Genomic DNA, 18,909 nt, shown 5'->3' on the forward strand with positions numbered 1-18,909 from the left:
TAACTCTGAGAATTTCATTAGCCTTAGTGCTCTGTTTGGAGAAACAAATTCTCCAGAGTCAGGGTTGGCTATGTCCTCATTTAGGTAACAGAATTTTAGGGAAATGGCCTCAGGAAAAGCACGCAAATGTATCATCAGAATGCACATGATGTGACATGTGGTGGTTGATGTGGCTGGTGGGCATATCATCCTTTAGTGACATGAGTGGTTTTCTGAGTCTGCTCCAACCAGATTGGAAAAATGGAAGAGACATACTGGTGGTGACTTCATCCTTCTAGCCCTTCCCCTCCATGTCTCAGGCTTGAATGGATAAGAACGCAGGTCCTCTGCGTGTTTTGGGGCATTTCTTCCCCCGTGGAGGCCAGCGCTTCTCCCCGCATTGCTGATTGAGTGTCTACTGGATATTTCCCTTCTTGGGTGGGTGTCTTCATCAGCAGGGCATGGTCTGTGCCCAGCACTACTTGTCAGGCTTTGTCATTTCTCCTTGGGTTATTAACACCTCTTCTCTGATATTGTCCACCGCCACCTAGTGGCCACAGGTAAGACTGCGTCACAGAAACTAGATGAATGCTGTTGAGTGTGTTTTGTTCTACTGTAAGATTTGAACACCATCTCTCTTTTTGCTCCTGAAGTGCAGGGTTTCAGGCTGTAGAATGGTACCTCACAAAGGAACATGGTTGGTTTTCTTATAGTTAAGCAATGGCAGTAGGTTTAAAATGCCACATGCAGACTGGGAAATGCCTCTCTTCAGGCAGTTGCTGATTGGATGTGTTTTCCACTTGCCCAGGTATGGGGAAGGAGAGAAGGGTCTCCAGAACCCTTTCTTCATCTGTTTTAGCTCCAGGCTTGGGGAAAGGCTGGGGCTGAAAGGGCACACATGGCTGTGGCCCACACCTGGCATGTTTGTAGCTCATTGTTCCTGGTCTCTTGGTTTAGAGAAGGTTTTTGCTTCATGTCCTTGCTGGTGTTTCTGCAGCTCTGTGGGAATCTTCTTCAACAGAGAAGATGAGGGGAAGTGGTTCTATGTTAAGTAAGCATTTTCCTATATATGCAGACTTCAGGCCGGCTTAACGAAGTTTGACGTTTATCCTATTATGTATCTAATCTTATTTTCACTTGTGAAGTATACAACTGAGAATTTCACCTTTGATGAGTGCAGGGAACTAATGGAGTGTCCAACTTCCCCTCCCCCTTTGTTCTTCCTGTGACACCTGCTTTCAGCCAGGTGATGTGCTAGGTTCTGAGGTTGTCCTGGTGAGCATGAAGTGACGGGATCCTCACCCTGAAGGAATTTACTAGTTGGGGAGACACTAATCAGAGAGTCACCTGAACAATATAAAATTACTATGAAAAAACAGGTGCATAGGACTTAAGGTGAAGGTACGGTGGGGTTTGGTCTGGTTACAGAAGTCAGGGCAGGCTTCTTGGAGGACTAAACTTTTCAGTTGAGGGCTGCAGAGATGAGTAGGGAGTTCCAGGAACTGGCAGAACCCAGAGAGGAAGTTGGGGGCCCAGGCCTTGCAAGGCTGGGAAGGATTTGCAAGATTTTGGGAAGGACTTTGGTCTTGGGTTTTAGAACTCTGGGAACCCATTGCAGGATTCACTATTGGAGCTGTCATGACTGGAGAGAGAACTGATTGGAGGGACAAAAGTGAGTGTGGGGGACCAGAGCGGAGGCATTTGTAGTTACCCGGGAAAATGGTGGCATTTGATGTAGACGTTTGTGAATGGTGACGGGGAGGAGTGTATAGAACAGACATGCTTAGGAGGTGAAACGGACACACTTGGGAAAGACACTGTGCTGCCAGGGATGACACGTGGGTGTGTGACTTTGACTTGTGTGGCAGGACAGATGGTGGTGCCCTTTGCCAAACTGGTGACACAGGAAGAGGCCCTTAGTTGGAGCGTAGGAGAGGAGAGAGAGTTTGATTTGGAGAGTGGGAAGTTTACCTGATAATGTGAGTTGTGGGCAAAGCTGCCATCCTGAGGACTCATGTCCAGCTGTCAACCCTCTTATTTGGGGAACTTATACCCACCTGTGTGTCCTCTCAATTGGGGATCTCGCATGTTCCATCTGTAAGACACCTTCTGTTGCTGTGCCCGGCCAGATCAGTCCAGCCTGTCTTAAGGGCCCCTTGTTCGGCCTTGTCTTAGGCACTTAATATGCATTTGCCAGGGAGCCACTCATGCATAGTTCTGGAATCATTCCAAATACAAGGCAATCAGGCATAGAGAGTAAATGTAATTGGTTTTCAGAGAAGGGAGAGGTTAGGTAGGCCTGGGGACTTTGGTGTTTGCACTTTAAGCAGCCAAGAGGCCAGTCTTGTCACAAATACTTACCGTGGCAGTTGGACTTCATTAACAGTAATCCGTTTCCAAATCCTGGGAGATGTGATTGAGGAGCAAAAATTTTATGGGTACTTATATACAGTTCTGGTAACTGGAGGTCAAAGAAGGGTGACAGATGCCCTGAAAGAAATATAATTCTACAATTACCTTGAGTCCTTCATTATGTGTGTGTACACATTATGTATTTGTGTGTGCGCCTATGTATTAAGTTTTACCCAAGGGGAAAATGGAAATGGCTTGACTTATGGTACTAATGGTAAAACTTGTGTAAATTAAGGTAGATCCTAACTTAAAAAATTATCAAACTTCTTTTACTGAAAAAAGAATTATAGTTAGGTTAAATTGTCTTAAAACCGTGCAGGTTAGTAACTGGGGAGGCAGAGAGCATGGCTTCTCCAGGATGAGAAGGGCTCTTCTCTCTGGTCCCCTAGTAAGCAGACATCTTTGGGAGCCGTCTTTCAAGGCCTGGACTTCTAGCTGCTTCTGTGTCCCTTAGCTGCCTGGTCTCACTGAGGTGGAGGCAACTCAATTCTATAAAGCAAATACTTGTCCTCCCCAGCAGCTGCCAGTTACAACTTTTCTCTGCTCTGGCCAGCATTCTGCCTTTCTAGCAACAGATCTTTCTGCAGAGTAAATATTACTGACTTTTGCGCCTCGCTGTATCTTGGACTGAACATGAAACACTGGGGTTCTATGAGCAGGGTGTCATGAAGCTTGGCATGCACTCAACATCAGTACCAGCCTCTCTTGCTTCTCTGCTCTTCTTACTGGAATGTGCACGTTAGATTCTTGTTGCCTCAGAATGAAGTCTCCAGAAATAAATCTCTCTGCAGCTACATGTCAAAGGTGATCGTCTGCATAAGATGCCATCAGTCGTTCTGGGTTGTAGACAAGAAGCACTGTGTTTTAGGTGTTCTTTTTGGTGTCCTCTCTGTTGTCCCCAGTAACAGTAGGGGTTTTATGTTAACAGGGTGAGGCATCATGGTGTATATGTGCTACAAAGATCTTAGCACGCACAAGCTTAGAGAGACCAAGATCCCCACCTTAGAGCTCTTTGCTGTTACGTCACTCTTTTAACTTACCTGAGTTCTCAACATCATGTAGTCAGGCTTCGCTTCCCTGGGTTCTGTCATTGCACGATTCGCTTAGTAGGGAACAATAGCCCAGCCTTGCCTAGAACTGAAGCTTACGGCCTACAGAGTGCCTGTGCAGTGCGCCTCCCTGGGGCTCCTGATAAGCTGGTGGGTTAGGTGGGGCCGACAGCTTCTGTCAGATAAGGGACTATGAAGTTAGGCCTAGCCCAGAGTTACCTGTCTAGGAAATAGTGGAGCTGAAATTTGAGCCCAGGAGCTAGGTAAGATTGGGGTGAGGGCAAGAGGCTGATCAGCCTACAACCAGGACCCCGAGCGAGAAAGCCTCAAGGGGAGATTCTCCAAAGAAAGCTTGAGCTACTGTTGCAAAGACTAGGGAGTATGCTGAATAAACAAAACACCAGGTGTTTCCCTGCACTTTGACCGAAAGATATGTCTCTTAGGCACAAATCCTTCAGGCCCAATGGTGACTTCCTTTTCAGATTCCAGTAATTGGGATTTTTTTTAGTGTACCTAACTGTGCTCACTGGTCTGTAACCTGTATTGCCTCTGGAGCAGTACTCATTACCTAATTCTTCCATCAGCGAGAGACGCGTCCTTACCAGCTCTGTGGGTGTCCCATGCGGCTTCTCAGGTTTGTGTTGTGGCAGGGTGTGCTGTGTGTCACTCGACAATGAAATAAGGTTACTTTCTGGTCAGAAGCTAACAGGCCCTGCTATAGCTTAGATGGGTCCTCCTGTGAAAAAGGCCCCACAAAGGCCCTGTTGTGCATTATTAGCTGCTCCTTGATCCTCATTGGTAGCTGCCCCTGCGGCACAGCTTCTCAGGTGCGTGTTGGGAGGTTTCCCAAGCCTGGCTTACATTTCGGCTTATTTCCACTTTGTTTAGATGCTTCTCCAGTTTGAGTCTTTCTTGCCTCCTGGGGAGGCACAGAGGATTGCTAGGTGGATAGAGAAGCTATTCTGTTCTTACCCTTTGCGCAGGCCTTTCTTTGTGAATTCTGTTCTGGAGAACATTCTAATTACGGTGCGACTGAGCACAGCCATGTCCACGTTCTTGGCATGATACTCTTCGGCCTTCCTGGGGGGCTATGTCTTCTGTTTTGAAAGATGATTCTGCCTTTTTCTCATCCTGCCTGCCTGTGGCCTCGTGTCTTTGCTCCCCACAGCGTTCTGACTTTGAGATGCATCTGTTTCTTTCCTGACTTGCCAGGGAGTGATTGGCGTTCTTAGGGGTATCCTCAGCTTGGGTCTGCCAGGTTTAACAGATGCCCGATTCCTCTGCTGGCAGCTCTGCACTTTTTGCCAAAGACCATTCCATTAAAGTGACTGGACCAGGGAGAGACTGGAGACTATTGGCTGTTGGCTCCTGTGTTCTCCTTCTCCACTTCAAGTGTTGTCTTCTTTTGGTGTAGAGCTGAGGGCCTTCCTTGCACAAGCCGCAGCTGTCTTGGGATTCGTGTCACCGGAGCACATGGGAGGACGGTCTCAGAGCAGGAGCTCCTGTTGTCCAGGTGGTCAAAGCCTGAGCCCCAGACCTGAGAAGAGCCCGACTGCTCAGCCAGCCTCTTGTACTTACTTCTAGCGCTTGGAATAAGCTCTGGGATTGGCGAGCTGCACACTGGTGGTGGAGTTTATGTACTGCCCTCCTTGTGCACACAGTATTCACGCACTGAGCAGGATGCACTGGCAGGTACACCAGGGAAACCAGCAAAACCAAAAGATGGAGGAAAAAACAACCACCCATGACCCCTAACTTGAAGGAACAGGTCCAGGAACTAAACAAGACAAGGATGCTTTTATTCCATTAGGTGATGTTGGTCTGTGAAGCCAGAGCCGTCCCAGCCTCCTCCCCGTATCTCATTAAAGCCAGTCCGTGTTGCCAGTTGTGCCTCATATTTCCCTCCTCTGGGAATTTGAACATAATACCATTTCCCCTTCAATAAGGGAAACATCTATGAGGGTCATTTGAATGATTAGCCTAATGTGCAGGAAGGCTGCCTGTGGAATTAAGTTAAGCGCATTTGGACTGAGCAGCTGTGTCTGTCAGGCCACTTAAAGGTACCTGGGTGCTTTTATACCCTTAACAGAAGCTGAGGGTTCAGGAGGGATCATTGGCTTTTGATACTGTCTTAAATGGAAGCTTATTTTTTAAATTTGACAAGGATTTCCAAGAGCTTTCTTTACAGAGAACATATGTGGGTTGTGTTTTTAACCCCAACTCAAAACATTGCCAGGGCTTTGTTCTTGTGGCAGCGGGGAATGTGGTGACCTAGGAAAATGGTTCAGGTGGAAATTGGTCAGGCTGGCCGGTCACTCTCCCCGTGAGGGGAACTGCGAGGGTTGTGAGAACTCGGTGTCACTTGTGCCTGGGTCACAATAAGGAGTCCAGGAGCTCCTGGGCGGCGGGGGCTGGGCCCGCCTCGCCCTTCCTTCCAGCTCCCTACCTGATGTCGGGATGTGGAAGGTCCGTGGCTGAGCTCACCCACGGGATGAGGGATGCTGATGTCTGCTCTGACCCACACTGCCTCCTGATACCTTTTTAGGCAAGTGGATTCCCACCAGGACCAGTGTCCACGACGAGACTCAGTGTGTGGCTGGAGGAGTTAGAGCTGGAAGCAGAATGGTTAAAGCAGTGTTAACACAAGTATGAATTTGTCAAGCCAATCACAATTTCACGTTAGAAACAGCTGTTCAGCGTTTTGGAACTTAGATTCTTTTGTGTTTGAAATTGCCTCAGGAACAAATCGAGCTGCTGCATGAAGTAGAACGACGAAAAAGTGCAGCACATGAGAACATCAGTTTATGTCCGTAATTCATATTTTCTCTCTTTCTTGCTAGATTTATCTTCAGCGAAGAGGAAATTTGCTGATTCCTTAAATGAATTTAAATTCCAGTGCATAGGAGATGCAGAAACAGATGATGAAATGTGTATAGGTAAGTCTGAACCGTGTGTGTAAGAAAGGTCACGGTTTACCATAACTGTCTGTGTCTTTGCTGAGCCTTTTTCCTGTGAGAGGAAGTGTCTAAGTGTCACAAATCAAGAAGCCCATACCAACAGTGGTGAGGACAGAGTGAAGTGAGGGTCGGAGGTCAAGGGGCCTGTTCGTCCCAAGTGGCGAACTAGGCCCCTTGTGCAGGGGAAAAATCACGCATGGGTACCCTGGAGTTGGCATCTCAGGCAGAGTGGTCAAGGTGTTGGCAAGATGTCTGTGGACGAGAGGAGATCTGTTCTGGGACCACCCTCCCCCATGTACTGCTCTGGCTGAGAAGAGGGCCGGGGTGTTGTGGGGCGCAGGGCAGGGGGGCAGGCCTGAGCTTGGGACTGATCTACAGTTGCTGTCTGCTCCTGGGCTGAGGGCTGAGGGTGGTGGGGCTTGCTGACGCTGGCTCCCGCAACACAGTTCCTTCTGGCCACCTTCTGTTGTTTCTGTTGAGGTGCCACGTGCTGTGGCGAGCAAAGCTAAAATCCTCTCTCCGCCCAGTTCTTAAAGGCCTGATCCTTCTGTTTTCATGGCACACGGACTGACCCACACCCTCCCATCCCGCCATCTCCTCTCCCATTCCTTAACCAGAGGCTGAGGGTGGGGTTAGTGTTGATTACCATGCTGTGCGCAGATGATTTGCAATGTCAAGATGTCTGTCTTTGGCAGGGCCTAGTCACTGTACTTGACTCTTCTTACATTGGGCGTCTTGGTTAGTTCCATGGAGTGAGCAAGGATTGAGAGAGTTAAACTGAAGAAAGTTGTCAAATGCTTATTGAATCCCCTGTCGTCATGCAGAGTGCCACGATCTGGGCATGAGCAAAGGCAGTTGGGACGATAGACGAGAGCAGTGAATATGCATCATTGTAGTAACTGCTGAATACATGGGTACTTTTCCCAAGACTCCACCTTTGTCCTGAATATCCTCAGGGCTGTTGCACCTAATGCCTGTCCCCTTTGGGAATAATTCTGGTGAAGGAGACTCTCTACGTCTGACCACCACATTGCACACTGCATTGTATTAATAAGTGGCTTGAAGACTCAGGAGGAGGAATCCAGGGAGAAACCGGAGATGTGGCTTCCATTGTGAGCTACACTGGTGTAGTTCAGGTGCCAGAGGAAAGGTTGGTTTCTGACGCAGCCCCACAACCAAGGTTGAAGGGGTCACATCCTGGGCAGGAAATCCTTCAACTCCTAAGCGGAACTCTGCCCCTTCCAGCCGAGAGTCTGGGAGCCAGCCAGCATCTCATCAGTCCTGGGTAGTGTCAGGAACAGGCAGGTTTTTGAAGGAAATCCTTTCCTAGCTAGAGTGCCAGGTGAAATTAACCTGCGTTCAGGGGTCATCCTGGATGGTTAATGATGAAAAGATAAGGGGAGAGCCTTGGGAAGCAATTGACTTTAGGATTCTGCATGTGCCAAGGGATTTCATTCCATAACATACTAACTGTACCTGGAAAGGCTCCCAAAAGCCCATTTGTCTATGTCCCTCTCATGGCACTTTCTCTTTTCCAGCAAGGTCTTTGCAGGAGTTTGCCACTGTCCTCAGGAATCTTGAAGATGAACGGATACGGATGGTGAGTATGGCCAGGCTGCTCTTTGTCCCATACAGTGTGGTCATGTCAGCCTTTCATACATGTCAGGGGATTACTGTGGACAACTTAGGACCACGTTGTTGAACTCCCAAAGACTGACTGTAAGGTGTACCTGTAAGGTATGACTTATGGGTGGATCTTTTGAATTATTTAACTTCATGGGAACGAAGGTGTCACACTGTGCCTCCCTCCACACCCCCCCGCCCCATTCTCATCTTATTAAATGTATCCAAGAGCTCCTGAAGGGCAAGGGTCACTCCCAGTGTCTGCCCTATAGTATGCACCGAGTAAATGGGCACTAACTAAATGATAGCAATCACAAGAGGTTCTACAAAGGGGGCACTGTGCAAACTGAAGAATCACATGCTGATCTCTAGGTTCTTAAGAGATACCTTCTGTATTCTAAATTATTCTGATGAGGTTTGGCATCAATAGACAACAGATAACCCATGCGTGAAAAGTTCTTTTGCATCCTCTCTGTATCAGTAAGATATCAAGAATGAAGCCTGAACCGAAATCCCCCTGCTGGCCTCATGGCATTTGGTCCCTAGGGGAACTTGGCCCTAAGCGGTGGTGCTCCAGAGGCCCAGGGAAGAGTCTGTCAGCAAACTTTCTCCCTCTCTTCCCAAAACTGATCATTTGAGACTAAGTGTGTCTTCATCTGCTTAGACTGCCAGAACAAAATATAGGCTGGGTGGTTTTTACAGCAAACATTCATTTCTCATAGTTGTGGAGACTGGGTAGTCAAAGATCAAGGAACCAACTGATTTGGTTCCTGGTGAGGACCTTTTCCCTGGCTGGCCCATGGCCACCTTCTTGCCATATCCTTAAATACCAGAGAGTGGCTCTTACATCTTTTCTTACAAGGCCACTAATCCCATTGTGAGGACTCCACTTTTATGACCTAATTACTTCCAAAGGCTCCATTTCCAGATACTGTCATCCTGGGAGTTTTAAATGATAAACTGCGGCATATCATATTTTTACTACTTTATTCAAAGAAAAATTGGTTCAAACAGGGCAGCACCAAACTGGATATGTTTAGGGACCCTCCACTGGCAGGAAGTATAAGGGAAAGACTTTTATAGTGAACAAATGGAAGTAGCAAGTTAATTATTTGATTGGCCATAGCTTAAGCTTTTGTCTTACTTGGGAAAGCTTAACTGGTCTCCCATTTCTTAGCCTTGAGAGATTTACGCCCTTGGGGTTTGGTTTGCTTATGTAGGCTGTTACAACATTAGAGCCACCTACTCTAATGGCCTCTTTGTTTATCTTTGTTTAATTAATTTCACAGAGGTCAGGGCTTCGCCATATAAATTTTGAGGAGATGTTATTCAGTTCATAGCCTTGACCAAGACGTTGTGTATGCATGCATTTTTAATTTTAACCTGCATGATGACTCTGTGAGGTGATATCTATATCATCCCATTGTCTAGATGAAGGTACTGAAGTTTCAGATGGTTAATTAACATGCCCAAGGTCACGAAGTTAAAAAGTGTCACAGTTTGGATTCAAACGCAAATTTGTGTTATACTGAAGAATGTGGGAATTTCTTTGAAACTCCCCACAGAGAGGAAGTTCTCACCTTCTGCCCTGGACATAGAGACATTGTTGACTTTGATGGCCCATTTTTGGGTGCTTGCATCAGAATCAGGAGGCTGGTAGCTGCAGCACGGTTGGTGGTGAGTGGAGGCAGGGGAAAGCTTATGTGTTTGTGCACGTGCTACTGCCTGAGAAAGGGAAGTGATTCTTTTGAGTCTGATTCTTGGCCGAGTCAGTATTTGTGGGTGGGGGGTGTGGTGAGCAGATCTCGATGAATACCCTGCAGATTGCTATGGCCCGTGGTAAGGGAACAATGACTGGATTATACTCTTCAGCTTGCCTCTGCAATTTTATTATTAATGTCTGTGAACTGAGTTTTCTGCCATGTGCATCCGAGTATCTGGCCATCTCAAGCCCCTTCCCTACCTCCTTATCCTGGGACAGCCTCATCAATTCAGCTCAGCTTCCCAAAGCCGCACCTCTCTGCAAAGACTTCTCTGACTCTCTGGGATATTTGGCCATCCTTTGTATTTTTGTAGTATCTGGTTCATGTATCTGATTCTCCACTGTGTCTGATAATCACTGCATGTGTCTGTCCCATAGTAAATGTGAGTTCTTGAAGAGCATAGAGTGGGCTTCTGTGTCATCAGTATCAGTGCAGTGCTTAGACTGGAGTGGAAATAACACAGTCGTAGAATCTTAGACCCAGAACAACCTTATTTCTCACTATATCTGTAGTGTTTCGTTGGCCAGATGGGAACACTGAGCTCTTGTGAAGTCTGATAACAAGCAGTAGAAGGAATGGGGCAAGGTCTTGGGCGTCCTGTTTCCCAGGTGTACTTTGTGCTTTCGTGTGGGGGTGGGGGAGGGGGTGCTTCTCCTTAAGGCTAGATTCTCAGCTGTGGATGCCCATTGGAACAACTCGGGGAGTTTAAAACGTACTGATGCCTGGGACAGAGTACAGAGATTCTGATTTCATTAGTTTGAGATACAGCCTGGACGTTGGGATTTTTGTTGTTGTTAAGTTTACTTTTTCTTGAAAAAATATAACTTACTGTCAAGTGTATGCTAACTTGTGCTCTTGGCTCAAGTGTATGCTAACTTGGCTCAGCACACCACTGTGAGTTTTGGAGACTTGCACTTGATTTGTGGAAGATTTAAATGAGGGAGCCCATTAAGCAACATCAAATAATAATAAAAAGCAAACAAGTTAAACATCACAGCCCTCATGTTAAAATGCTCTCTTCTGAGGTAAGTGCTCTCAAAATTGAGAAAAAGGCAAATGGCAGTAAATTTGGAGACCTGCCACCTTTTATCCCTCACATTGCTTACTTAATTCTTGGCTGTGTCCATCTATGGCTTCTGGCATTTACTCTGTTGGTTTCATTGTGATGGATGCACATGTGATTTAGGAAAATAATCCTTTGTTGGGACAAGATTCCTGAAATAATTAGTTGAGCGACAAGTAAGCAGTGAATGACTTAAAAGGAAAGATTGTAAAATATTTTGCTGCCTTAGAACAGACCATGGAATCTTCGAGCTGGAACAATCCAGCCTACTCCTTTTGCACATTAGGAAATGAGAGCCCAGAGAGGTTAAATGCTTCGCCTGTGGTCACACAGTTGGCAGCCAGTCAAGAAATCATTCATTGATTTAGTCAATGAAAAATATTTGAGTGCTCCTTCGTTTCAGCACTCTTCTGTGTTTGGAGGAGAATGGCGGGCAAGTGAACATTTGCAAGATGGTGTGTGTGTGTGTACTGATAAATTAGAAAACTTTAGCTGGCTTATGTCTTCTGAAGAAAACACTTGGTGAGGTAGTGAGAAGTTGGCTTTGGAATATGCTGGTGATCAGGAAAGGCCTCCCTAAACAGGTGACCTTTAGGCCAAAACCTGAATTAGAATAAGAAATGAGTTGTCCACAAGAGAATTCAGGGATCGAGCGTCTGAGGAAATGGCTAACTGCCAAAACTTGGAAGTGGAACAAGTTTTGTTGCATTTGAGGTGGCTTGGGGTGATGGTATTGTTGCGTGCAGGACCTGATGGGATGAGTGCTTGGGGTGAAGGTGAGAGGCAGCCGTGGCCTGGAGGCACAAATGTCCTGATCCTAGTCCAGTACTGGTAGGAATACACAAAGTCCGGCTTAGAAGGTGTTCATGCCACTGCATGTCCACAGGTGTTTCTTGTTTTTAACCTAGACTCAATGTTGATATGTCTAAAATATATCTACTTAAATGTAACTTGGTCAATTGGCCTTTACAAGAAGTCACTTAAGGCTGAAATTAAATCCTGCCCTGTCACCAGCTCCCCTCTGCCTTCATGTGGTTGCTTACCTTTTTAGAGGTCCTCACTGTAAAGAGTGAGTCACACATGGGAAGAATTCCGTGTTTGGAGATGATGACTAGATTTTGATCGGACGTGCTTTCAGTTCACGTATCGTGAACAGTCAACACCTGCACAGTGTTGCTTACTCAAATTTTAAAGTGAGACACGGAAGGAATTCTTTTTTTTTTTTCAACGTTTATTTATTTTTGGGACAGAGAGAGAGCATGAACGGGGGAGGGGCAGAGAGAGAGGGAGACACAGAATCGGAAACAGGCTCCAGGCTCTGAGCCATCAGCCCAGAGCCCGACACGGGGCTCAAACTCACGGACCGCGAGATCGTGACCTGGCTGAAGTCGGACGCTTAACCGACTGCGCCACCCAGGCGCCCCATGGAAGGAATTCTTAACTGATCATTGCTTTTGTGTTTACGTGTCCCCCCCAACTCCCCTGCTCTGTTTCTCTCCTCACCAGATTGAGAATGCCAGCGAGGTGCTCATCACTCCCTTGGAGAAGTTTCGAAAGGAGCAGATTGGGGCTGCCAAGGTGAGAATTACACAAACTTTGTTCTTGGATTTTAGGGCAGCCTTGTTTTTGGATTTTATAGCAGCTCATCTGTTATTCCCAAGTGTCTGAAGTAAGACTGAGTGTGGTCAAACCCCAGAGCAGTCATTCTAGCATTTTGTTACCTAATTGGTTTGTGCTAGTTCATAAATCACGCAAAGGTAGAAACCGTGCCTCCTTGTGTTAGTAGATACATCTGTGCTTGGACAACGGGGAATTGCACTTAGTGTGGACACCCAGGACTCAGAGCCTAGACTGGGTTGCAGATGGGGCCCCGAAGGGGTGGGGAGGGACACAGCTCATTTTTGCTAGTGTTTGAAAATGGGCCCTTTGTTGCTAGATCTTGACATTTTTTCAAGAGAAAGTGAAAAGTCATGGTTTTCTTTGAAATTTCCTAGTTTAAAAAAGTACATCTTTTACATTGTGCAGGTCAAAAAGCAGGACTGTTTCAACTCCTAGGTCCCAGTTTATTAGCGCTGATGGCGAAGGACTGCAGCTAAAATTTGGCTGATTCTGTCAGTCCCTGAGAAGTCTGTAAAGAGAATCTTGTTCATTTTTATTTTTTATTTATTATTATTGTTATTTTTTTTAACGTTTATTCATTTTTGAGAGACAGAGTATGAGTGGGTAAGGGGCAGAGTCAGAGGGAGACACAGAATCCGAAGCAGGCTCCAGGCTCTGAGCTGTCAGCACAGAGCCCGACGCGGGCCCAAACCCACGAATGGCGAGATCATGACCTGAGCCGAAGTCGGATGTTCAACCGACTGAGCCACCCAGGCGCCGCTTGTTCATTTTTAAAAGGCAGATTCTCCAGGGTTCCCCTGCCCTGTGAGAAATCACCAGGGAATCCTAGCTAGTTTGACCTTCAGTAGAGTGTTAGAGGCCACCTGCAGGGAAAGTGTTTTCACTGGAATCAATGAAAGCAAAAGGATTTTTGACATTTTCTTCCTGTTTTTCTGGAACTGTGAATCCTTCAGCTGGCGCCACCTGCAGGGAGCTTTGGGCAACATCACTCACCTACTAGCATGTTTAGATTTTACTCAGTCGTGAAATGGCCTTGAGAAGTAGGTGCCTGTACGTGGGAGAAAGATAACTGAGATACAACAAAGTGGGATCTGTCTCCTCACCCCACCTTCCCAACTAAGCACATCTGCTTCTGAAAACGAATATGATGAGGGTCTGCAAAGAAAATGTGCCGTTCAGTCAGGGTTCTTCAGAGGGATGGTTGACTGTAGTTTGAAGGACAGACCATAGCAAAGATTTTTCTTCCAGTTCTAAGTCACTTTCTACTAGTTTTATCCTTTACATTTATGAAGATTAGAGCTCATGGGTTTTGTATCAGAGATTACGGAATATATAATTCAAAGGGAGTCTAATTCCACTAAGATTTTGAGTTTGCCATGAGTGTCCCTCCCTGGGTTCTCATGTGTGTAGGCTCAGGGACCTTCACTTTAGTGGCCTTGGGACTTGTACTTCCTGTTCATGATAATAGATGGCGGTGGCTCTGGATGTTCTGAAGAGCTTTGAGACAGCAGCAGAGCAGACAGACTGCTTTATCGAGTTCTCTTTCCAAGAATCTTTTCAGCCTTCTCACTCTGGCCTCTGCCCTCAGCCCTGCCTCTGGGGTTCCTGAAAGCCCATAGTTGGCATAGAGGAGGAGCAGGATTCTGAGTGGACTACTCTTGGGTAATACCAGTGATCTTAATGATAGCAGCAGGTACTTTTCCAGAAGTGCGGTAGAGGTGGGGCTGTAGATGGTGAGAAATAGGAGAATAAAAGAATTCAAATAAAATCATAGCTCATCAAAACATGTTGCCTCTCACGTACTCTAATCTCTCCTTCTTAATAAACAGTGTAATGCCATTGGGGATGATTTCCCCTCCTTCTCCTTTGGTCATTTCTTTTTCTCATATACATACATTCATACCCTAGGATTGTGTACCTTTAAGAGAAAGCAAAGAAACAAACTCTTTACCAGGCAGTTTTGGGAGCAGACTGAAGAATACCTAAGAGCCAGCCAGGGCTCCTGAGCGGCCAAGTGGAAGTTTCTGAACTCTGCCTCTGTGGGGCTAAAATTACCCTTTCTCCCCACTCTGGTGCTGCTTCGGTTGCTGTAACAACCTGTTGCTACTTTGCAAGAAGCAGAATTTAGTGTTGGATGTGAAGGCTGCCAGGGAGGAGGACTCCTGGGCATTCTGCTGCAGAGGTAGCTGGCCTGCAGCAGGTCATGACCCTGAGCTTGGCATAACCTTGACCCTATGTTTAGAATTCTGAGTTTGGGGGAGTTTGTTTTTCTGCCAGCCGAGGTGCATTTGGAGCGCCGGGCACTGCAGTGAAAGTGAAACAGAAGTTAGAGAGCAATGGTGAAGAGTGGGCCCTAACCTCACTGATGCCATTGGCATGTCAACTTGGGGAGTAGCTGAACCTCTTCATACCCATTTCCCGATCTATAGAATGGAGACAGTGATAATAGTTACCTCCTAGAGTTCTTAGGAGGAAGACAAGCGAATACAGGTAAGTGCTCAGAACAGTGCCTGTCGTATAGTCCTTTGATGTTCGCTGTTAGATTCAGTACACACAGTTCATTAATTAAAAAAAAAAATACATGAGCACTTACTCTGTGCCTGGCCCCAGGATGATGGAGAGCAAGAGTAGACGTACTGTGCTCATGGTGTGACTAGAGAGAACGACATGAAACAAAAAGCTAATAAATAAACGTAATTCCTAATTGCGGTAGGTGCCATGAAGGCTTACCTTCACTGGACAGCGGGGCATGGGAAGCAAGTGGTGTTCTTGATAAGGAAGAGGTATGTTCAGATGATGAGTCTGATGACTGCCATTACCACCATGGCTACTGTGATCACTGCCGCCAATCATCATCTTTACTGAATTTTATTGTGCACTTTCTGTCTGCTGGGCCCTCTGCTAAGCACTGTCTATGGTTAATCTCATTTTATCCTAATAGGTCAATGAGGAGGTGGCTGTTTTTATTCCTATTTTGTTAGACAGCCTTTGAATTGAAAGAGGAAACCTGAACCTGAGCCCCCATCAGTTTATAGATGAGGGAACCCAGTTTTGGAGGGGGGCAGTGAGTTGTTTAGAGTCAGTCCATGAGAAGTTGGGAATAACTTACAGGATTCTAACTCTGTCTTTTCTCCATTTAGCCACTGACAGTAGGTTCCCTGGGAGGCGAGCACCACCTCCTACCTGAGTCAGTCATGAATACCACTCTTCCATCTTAAGAGTGTTATCTAAATCTTTGTAGAGTTACTCCCTGGCTGTCTTGTTGCTGTTTTTTTTCAGGACAGAAACTGCTTCCCTTTCTCTTTAGCTCTGGCTGTCTTCTTGAACATGGAATGCGGCAGCTTGAATTCCCAAAAAGTCACAGAATGCTGGTGACTCATGTTCCCTGGCCTTTTCTCACCTCTGGCCAGCTGGGCTAGCCCAGTACAGGGTTCTCCTTGTGGGGCTTTCTGACAGGTTGCTGGAGTGGATCTGCAAGCATTAAGTGGAATGGGAGCCCCAGGTCAAAGTTGCCGGTTTCTACAAAGGAAAGAGTTGATTTAGTGAATGTGTAGCCTGTACCCTTCCTCAAATTTGAAGGAGTAGTATCTCCCCAGGCTTTTTCCTCACTTGCTTCTGCATGTTGAGTTGTTCTTAGGTATAAGTAGTCTTTCAAGCAAAATTCAGATTTGTAGAGGTGGATACATGTTCGCTAAAAAGGGTATGTGATGACTGTGCCCGCTTTGAGAGGCTTAGAATCTCGCTTTTGACGAGATAAATAGTGTTCTGACATGGCCTGGGATTTCCGGGACTTCAGGTGGGAGCTTCTTGGTGATTTCTGTCACCTGTCCCACTTAGGCTTGCCCAGTGTTCTGCCCAGAGCATTGGTACTGTTCTTGTGCTCTAGAAGCCTCCACCCTGTCCCTCATATGATTAGCAAGTCTTAGCTCACATTCTTGAGGACCCTGTGGACTGAGTGCACCTTTTTTCCTTCATAGCGCTTGTTGCAGTCTATAATTAAGCTATTTCTATGTTTCCTGGTTGATTGTCCTTCTACTTGAACATCCCCCCCATGAGGCTTGGGACCACTTCTACTTTGTATTTCCAGTGGCTTCAGGCATCTGACACAGAGTGATTGCTTCTTCTGTCTTTGTGGAATGAATGGAGATGTCTCTGCATTTCCTTACCTGGCTGCAAAAGTTTTTCTCCTCTTGGAGCCCTTGGAGTTGCAGAAAAATACTTGGTTTAGGTTCTGCCTGAGTAAGGAGTAAGAATAATGCGCTTAGTGAAGTTGACCCTATCTTCAAGCCAGTGTCAGCCTTTTCCAGCCCCCTTGCTTGCCATCCCCCTCCCCCCAGCCCCCCAGAAAGTGGAAGGAAGAGAGACTGCCCGTGAACATGTGTCTCAAGTGCGGTTGAAGGGTGGTTGGGCTTTGGAGGCAGCCTGCCCTGACCTCGGATCCCAGCTCTGTCACTATGACTTTGTACAAGTTAACCTCCATTTATCTAAGTTTTCTTCTCTGTAAAATGGGAGATAAAAGTAGAATCTCAGTGACTCACTGATTTGGTGGGAAGGCAGGGATTAGGTGTTATGATATTTATATTAATTTTCATTTTGAAAGTTATTAATGTAGGCAAATAAAAATTTTCCAAATGGAGGGAGAAAATCACCCATTATCCCATTTCCTTAACTTGATTATTTTCGTTTATCTTTCCATCTAATCTTTGTAGGTAGATATATTCTATGTAGGATGCACCAAGTTCATATCATGATACTAATACTTTCCCTTACATTATGAGCAGCTTGCCATATGACCACCTAGCCTTCATAGTTCCATTTATTGGATGTCCCACCCTTTAATGATCTGAAACCCTGTATTTGGGCAGTGATGTGCTTTTGCCTTTTTGTTTGTTTTTATAACTGATGCTGCTGTGAACACATTTGTTGTCTTTGTTTTAATTTGCATTCCTCTTCAGTTCAGAGACCCACATGTGTTCAGTATTGTGCCCAGGAATATTTAGGTCTATATATTAAGTACTTTTTGACTGCTGTTAAAGCTGAATCTGCCCTTACCCTAGATTGGTCCGATTTAAGCTTTAAGTAGGTTTTACTGCTTTGGGATTAGCTTCATAGGTAACTTTGCTCCTTTATTTGGCCTTGAACATCCTTTGAATTAGAAATTAGAGATTTCTGTTTCACAGTTGAAGTTCTTAGAAAGTGGAGTCCTGGCTTTGCCACTATTAAATACTGGTATTTACCTTGTCTCTGGCATTGTGTTCTGTGATAGACATTCATACCCGTCGGTCTGTGTGTTGATGGAGGGTTGGCTTGACTTAATATGCATTATTTGAAGAGAAGGAAGAGATGGGTAGTTGGCCGTTCTGGGTCTGAAGGAATGGTGACCTATGGAATTGAGCCGGCAGGTCTTGACAAGGTTGCTTTTATTCCTGCAACGTTTTACTCTTTCCCTCCTCTCTTCTTTTTGCCAGGAAGCCAAAAAGAAGTATGACAAGGAGACAGAAAAGTATTGTGGCGTCTTAGAAAAACACTTGAATTTGTCTTCTAAGAAGAAAGAATCTCAGCTTCAGGAGGTAAGAAACTTCACTAATATCCTGAACAAGGTGTTTAATTTCTATGTGTTGCTGTAGAATATGTGCCCGTTCCTCCTTGCCAGAAAATCCTAGGGTTTGAAGTGGCCTCAGAAACCAGGAGCTTGACCCCGATCCCTCATCAGATGCCTAATGCCTGGATTCCCTTTGTATCTTCACATCCACAACACTCCTTTTGTGGCTGTTCAACCTGCCAGGTGGGCGGGGGCACATACTGCTGGTCAACGTCACTCACCTCCTTATGGGGCAGCCGTGATTACTGAAATGTACTTCATCCTTTCAAACTGAAATTTTGTGTTTTCCTGTTTGTCTCACCCTTTACCTTGGTTCTGTACCCTATTGCTTTACTTTTTTGATTTCCTGCCTTGTATCACTGATTTGAAAAGTCAGCATCTGAAACACTTTTTTCTTCCTCCAATATTATTGTTACTATTTAAAAAAAAATATTTCCATTGGTACTTCACAGCAGTCTTCCTTCTCTTTCTTTGTGTCTTTGTCCGCGCCCCCCCCCCCCCCGTCTCTTTTTCTTTTTCTTCAAGCAGGATTTTATTGTCATTCATATGTTTTACGATTTGGTAACTTTGTTTCACAAGAGATAAATTATCTGGCCTGCCCTAGGACTTTCTGGATTGGCATGAAGAGTAATTCACTTGGAAAGATAAGTTAACTTTGCAACCATGGACCTGTCATAATTCTCATTTAGTTCATGGAGACTTGCATGGTAAGGGAGTGGTTTCTGGAAGACCGAGCAGGTTACTAGTGGAACTCCAAAGTTGACTACACGAATGTCATTTTTTTTTTTTTTTAATTTTTTTTTCAACGTTTATTTATTTTTGGGACAGAGAGAGACAGAGC

General features: G+C 45.7%; 1 protein-coding gene across 7 annotated transcripts in view; it reads left to right on the forward strand.

Moving 5' to 3' along the window:
• The window catches only part of ARHGAP26 (Rho GTPase activating protein 26), a 427,184-nt gene that overhangs the window by 98,479 nt on the left and 309,796 nt on the right, over window positions 1–18,909 (forward strand). For all 7 annotated transcript variants that reach the window (XR_007152434.1, XM_047860210.1, XM_047860227.1 and 4 more), the window contains exons 2-5: window positions 6,281–6,376; window positions 7,936–7,997; window positions 12,353–12,424; window positions 17,935–18,036. Coding sequence is in view for 6 of the 7 variants with exons in the window: in XM_047860210.1 (XP_047716166.1) it covers window positions 6,281–6,376; window positions 7,936–7,997; window positions 12,353–12,424; window positions 17,935–18,036 (332 nt within the window). In the remaining variant the exon portion in view is untranslated. The remainder of the gene's footprint in view (window positions 1–6,280; window positions 6,377–7,935; window positions 7,998–12,352; window positions 12,425–17,934; window positions 18,037–18,909) is intronic.

Source organism: Prionailurus viverrinus, chromosome A1 (genome assembly GCF_022837055.1).
Source record: "Prionailurus viverrinus isolate Anna chromosome A1, UM_Priviv_1.0, whole genome shotgun sequence".
NCBI classification, from domain to species: domain Eukaryota; kingdom Metazoa; phylum Chordata; class Mammalia; order Carnivora; family Felidae; genus Prionailurus; species Prionailurus viverrinus.